Source organism: Cajanus cajan, chromosome 5 (assembly GCF_000230855.2).
Source record: "Cajanus cajan strain Asha chromosome 5, NIPB_CcT2T_4, whole genome shotgun sequence".
Taxonomy (NCBI): Eukaryota; Viridiplantae; Streptophyta; class Magnoliopsida; order Fabales; family Fabaceae; genus Cajanus; species Cajanus cajan.
In genome coordinates this window covers 23,480,515-23,486,203 of record NC_138521.1, presented here as the reverse complement: position 1 = coordinate 23,486,203, position 5,689 = coordinate 23,480,515, and the positions used below count along the sequence as shown (strand labels likewise).

General features: G+C 35.3%; 1 protein-coding gene across 2 annotated transcripts; it reads right to left on the bottom strand.

Moving 5' to 3' along the window:
* Positions 1-291: 291 nt before the first annotated feature.
* Positions 292-5,403, bottom strand: LOC109792152 (proline-rich receptor-like protein kinase PERK15). Of its 2 annotated transcripts, none has more exons than XM_029270077.2 (9): positions 5,271-5,403; positions 4,699-5,183; positions 2,635-3,306; positions 2,328-2,414; positions 2,136-2,206; positions 1,923-1,999; positions 1,499-1,643; positions 1,228-1,392; positions 292-819 (listed from the first exon to the last, which is right to left on the bottom strand). In XM_029270077.2, exons 2-9 carry the CDS (start codon positions 5,090-5,092, stop codon positions 604-606), a joined length of 1,827 nt encoding a protein of 608 aa, XP_029125910.2. In that variant the 5' UTR covers positions 5,093-5,183; positions 5,271-5,403; the 3' UTR covers positions 292-603. The 2 variants fall into 2 exon arrangements, with proteins under 2 accessions (XP_029125910.2, XP_020207125.3); XM_020351536.3 differs by having other exon boundaries at positions 4,699-5,195; positions 5,271-5,390.
* Positions 5,404-5,689: the final 286 nt, after the last annotated feature.

Below are 5,689 nucleotides of genomic sequence, written 5' to 3'. Positions count from 1 at the left end.
ATATTACATGATTTACTATATGTTAGAATGTTACACACAATTAAATTATTGAATTCACAAGTATCGGTTTACATCTAAAACAGAAAAATTTGAAAGTAATATAGACTTGTGATTCTTATCACTTTTAAAAGAACCAACTACATGCATAGCCACCAACTTAAAAGCGGGGCAACACAAGTATCTTGCTGGTTAAACCTAAATGGACTTTACATTTATGTCAGACTCTAAATATAAAAAAATAAAAATAAAAAATAGATATGGTGCCAAACTACATATATCCAAGTCACAACATAAATCAACAATTAAAAGAATGTTACATTAATTAACACCTTGTAACGTTCACATCTCAAACACACCAATAGGGTCACAAAACCAAATCATTCCTTCCCAATTTTCTATAATATGAGATCTCACTTCTCATACATACCAGAGAAACAGATAAAAACAACAACCCCATTAGTAAATTTGTTTATATTTTTTTTTTACCTTCCTACCTCATGCTTGAGAATAGCAAAAAGTTATGTCAGAAGGGTCATCCATAGCCAGCTGAGAATTGTATCATTTTGATTCAGCCATCTAAAGTTGTTGTACAGCTTGAGGTTTCTAATGACGACCCATCTCCTTGCTGGTAAGCTCACCACTGTCGGCAAATTCTTGGCTTTCCATTATTGCCTTTCTGAACTTCATCATATCAGCATTGTATTGCATCGTATCATATTCAGAGCTTCCAGATGAAGTGTAAGCACTACTATTCCCTCCAATCTTCATTCCATCTTTCAAGTCTTCTATTGAGGCGTCTCCTTCCAGTGCTCTTACAATCTGCCCATAATTAAGTCATACATCAAATGAATATAAATTCATATCACTAACACGGTAACACTGTTTGTATAATTGTATTGGCTTTAAAATCCTTCCAAATGAACTTTCAAATAAAACCAGCAACTACCTGTTTCCTATTTTTATGCCTTAGGAAGTGAGAATTCTCGTTTACATCATGAACATACACGAAGTCACTAACTTTTTAAAATGTGAAATTGTGCATGCATGTACACCAACACCCTAATTTCTCTAGCAAAATTTGTCATTGAAACCCAAATAAAATGCCAAGTGCAGACATATATAGATCACATCAAGGGGATGGCTTTACTCTGTACTATTCTACATGTTTTTAGTCATATGAGGCCTTAATTTACAAGATCTCTATGCATATGCATCACATGTATATACCTGACTCATTTTTGGACGCTTTTTGGCAGCATGACGAATGCTTGCAGCAGCGCATGCTGCCATTCTTGTCATTTCCTGAGTATTGTACTTGCCTTCCAAAAATGGATCCACTAACTCTCCAAAGTTGCCATCCTCCTCTAGCCCTTTATTCAAGAGTGGTCTAGCCTGCTCGGTATACAGTTTTTTTAACCATTTTTAGATTGAAGAGAAGAGTTATACAAACTTGAAAACCCAAAATATATAGAAGGATAGAAATGTATATAGCACTAACCCAATCCACTAAGCTTTCGTCCATGGCATTTGTGTGATCCAAAGGTCGCTTTCCAGTTATGAGTTCCAATAGCATGACCCCAAAGGAGAAAACGTCAGACTTCTCTGTCAATTTTCCACTTGATGCATATTCTGGGGCCAGGTACCTGTTTCAACGTGCAAATCTAGGCTATTAATCTGTATTAATTAATAAATAAACCATACACATTCTTATCTTCCATTTGATTCGACATTTTTCAAATATTTAAATGCGCTATCAAACCATTGAATATATTGTAGTTAAAATTATGTTCTGTATTGTTAATGTCACTAATTATATTTATCTGAAGAAAACCACATTGTATATATGAGCAAAACTATTAATTCCTATTTTTTCACTTTATTTGAAGTTTCTGCATGTATTAGAGCATGGGGTGGAGAATTACCCGAATGTTCCCATGACACGAGTTGAGACATGTGTATTATTATCAGTGGTCAACTTAGCCAATCCAAAATCAGCCACCTGATTAAGATGCACCATTGGCATAATCAATAAGCTTCATTGACAAAAGATTGGTAATATGTGTGACATATAGCTAAAGTAGTGAAAAATAATAGATAGACTTCATGAAAAACACAAAAACGTAGATATGTGAAACCTTTGCTTCAAAGCTATAATCAATAAGGACATTAGAAGCTTTAATATCACGGTGGATAATGCGTGGACTACCTGAGTTAATTTGCAAATAAAGCAAATATGAGAAAAATAACGAAAGGAAAACGAAAAAGAGAGATGGAGGGAGGGAGAAGTATCATATCATGTGTAGGAGAAATTGAAATCTGAGTCTTACAATCTTCATGAAGGTAGGCAAGCCCCTTGGCAGATCCAAGTGCAATTCGCATTCTAGTTGGCCAATCCATGGTAGGCATGCCCTTTCCTGTGACCATCAGATACATTAGCCATTACTATTAAACATTAGAAATAATCAACCAAGAAATATTGTTTGAAAACTATGCTCTGCAAGCAAGTTGTTGTGTTTCAAAAATGTGTGTCCATTAGTTGTTCTGTTCTCTACTTGTCCAACACTTCAGTCTTCTCACATGAGCAAACATCGTACATCAAAACCAAAACCATAACCATAAACAACTAGCACTTACCATGAAGGTGATGTTCCAAAGTTTGATTGGGAACAAAATCATAAACCAACATTCTCTGGCCTCCACAAATGCAATATCCAACAAGTGACACAAGATGACGATGATGAACACGACTAATGATGTCAATCTCAGCTTGGAACTCGCGCTCTCCTTGCCCACTACCTGATTTGAGACTCTTAACAGCCACTTCCTTTCCATTAGGCAAAACTCCCTTATGGACATAACCAAAGCCACCTTGTCCTATGATGTTCTCATTAGCAAATCCTTGGGTGGCAGCTGCTAATTCCTCATAGGTGAAGGTACCACCCTTGAGTGTGAGAGAAAGTCCAGGTGAGGAAGAAGGCCTTCCCAATGAGTAATTGGAACTCATATCACCACTATTCATTTGAGGATTTGATGCACCCCAACCTTGGCTAGGAGGACCCATTCCCATTCCCATTCCCATTCCCATTCCCATACCCATTCCCATTCCCATTCCTTGTTGTTGTCCCATTCCCATTCCTTGTTGCTGTCCCATTCCCATTCCTTGTTGCTGTCCCATTCCCATTCCCATTCCTCCTTGTTGTCCCATTCCCATTCCCATTCCTCCTTGTTGTACCCTCACAACATGGTCACCCCCTTGTTGCCAATTAGGAAGAGCCTGTTGTTGCCCATTATTGTGGAAGTTATTCCCTGTGCAAATTATTTTGGAGCCCGTTAATTATAAGTCACTAACTTTATTTGTTTAGAGAGTCCAAAACTGTTTGAAACAATATTGTAGTGTGAAGAAAGTTCTTGCAATAAAATACAAACAAGTCTAAGGATTAACTGTCAAAATCCATTATTTTGTGTTCTTCCAAAACAATTCGTTTCTTTACTAAATGACAAAATAGTTATTCATAACATCATACAAGACTGCATAGTGCCAAAAATATATAACGACCACGACAGATTGATAGTTTTCCCCCTTTGTCATGGAAAAATAAAATTATGAAAATCGTCCAAAGTGTACCAAATCAATAATATTGTTCACTATAGTATTAATATTAGCTAATTCTTCATTAAATATAATAACAAAAATTAGCCTTTTATATTTCTGACTAATTACCTCTTCATAATAAGTTCACACAAACATTTCTCTTCATCATCCTTTACAATGCGTGTGAAATGAGAACATAAAAGGAATGAATCTTGACACTAAAAATCTTAATTGTTTCATTTAAATGAATGATTAAAATTAAAAATAATTAAAACATAGACACTAAATATACAGTGAACAAAACATATACTTTATAAGTATAAGGTGCTTAACTATGTACCTTTAGGGTGATCAATGATCGAATACGGTCGGTTTTGAACTGATACAGTTCAAATTGATATAACTTACGATTTGCATTATTTAGATCCAAATCCGACCAAATGATTTCTTGATTTTGGTGGATTTTGATTCGAGTAGGTCTCAATTTTATCATATAGTTTTCTCAGTGTAAAGATCTATTAGATTTTGAATCATTTAATTGACCCAAATAAAACTTTTATCCAAGGCATTATCTTTTTTTTTTAATTCTTGTATCATTTTTTATACATTCAACTATTAAAATATTATTTAGTTCGTTTAGAATCAAAATGAATAAAATTATTGAATTTTCAAATAATTTAAATATTATAACCATTTTTTTAGGTACATAATATAAAAAATAAAAAATAAAAAGTTACAAACTACACTCTGAACTAGAATTTTTTGTACATTAACAATAAAGATTAAAAATGAATCAAAATAAGCTTAATTTTAAAGCCTAAATGATAATTACTTTAATCTTTATTTTGTTTGGACGATTGAATTCTAACATCTATGGATCTAAAAATTCAAATTAAACCCAATTAAAATTGACCATTCCAAACCACATTTTTAATTGGTTTAAACTATTAATCCGATCAAACTGTCTCATTTTTTTTTTCTTTCAACTTTTTCAATTTGGGATTGATTTCAGGTTGGTGCTCACCCTCACCCTCACCCCTATCCTACGTTACCATTTACATTTTGAATGCATGTATAAATAAAAGTGGAAAAACAAGAGGCGATACCTTTTTCCTGAGAATAGTACTTTTGCTTGCGTTTCTTCCTCCTGCAGCACCAAATAATAGCTATGATGACAATCACGAGAATAACGAAGCCTACTCCGAGCCCAGCACCGAGTGCGGCTTTACGCCCGCTACTGTCTTTGTTGGATGTGGAGCCGTCATGTGATAGCGATTGTAACGAAAAATCGTTGGACGCAGTATTATCTCCCCCTGAAGAAGGCGTCGACGTGGAACTTTTGTGTGACGACGCGTGGGAATTATCCGGTGTGGCATTATCGGGAGTGGCATTATCGGGAGTGGCGTTATCGGGTGTGGAATTGTCGGGTGTGGCGTTATCGGGTGTGGCGTTATCCGGTGTGGAATTATGAGGAGCAGAGCTATGAGGGGACGACACCATTGCAAATCTGTGTTCCGGCCAAATGGCTTATACACCGTAATGCCGGAACACCAGATTTCCCCCCTATCTCTTTCTTCTTACAATGTTGGCCCTGTCACCAACACTTTTGATTTCAAGATTAATGAGAAAATGGGGAAGATAAATTTAAAAAAACATTTAATTAATGTTTAGTATTTACCTGGAAGGAGGAGAAGGAAGAAGGGTTGTTGTGGAAGGAAGAAACTATTGCGTGGGAAAAGAAGTGGCAATGTTAACCAAACCCTCCTACAAAGGAGGACTTTTGCCATCTTTTACTTTGTTTCACTCATTTATAGGTTTTACCGTTTTCTGGTTGGTGTTTGTTTCATCATCATGAACCATGCATCAACGTCCATCCAAATTTTGCTTTCAAGATCCATCTCTCACATAAAACAAGACTAACCACAAATAGCTTACTATTACAAACCCTCCCTCCCATGCACCCCACAATATCATGTTCATCTAGATTCCCATTATAACATTTTCCTCGTTAACATTGCAAAATTATTTTACCTCTTATGCTATAGTTATTCACATTATTAACTTGAACAAAAATACTATATGAGTTGTTTAATGTAG

Bases quoted from the DNA above. Each gene is read 5' to 3' on its own strand.
- LOC109792152 (XM_029270077.2), bottom strand. From the start codon at position 5,092: ATGGTGTCGTCCCCTCATAGCTCTGCTCCTCATAATTCCACACCGGAT. The intron at 2,207-2,327 runs GTAAGACTCAGA...AAATTAACTCAG, and splicing joins TGCCTACCTTCATGAAGATT to GTAGTCCACGCATTATCCAC. The intron at 1,644-1,922 runs GTAATTCTCCAC...ACGTTGAAACAG, and splicing joins CGTGTCATGGGAACATTCGG to GTACCTGGCCCCAGAATATG.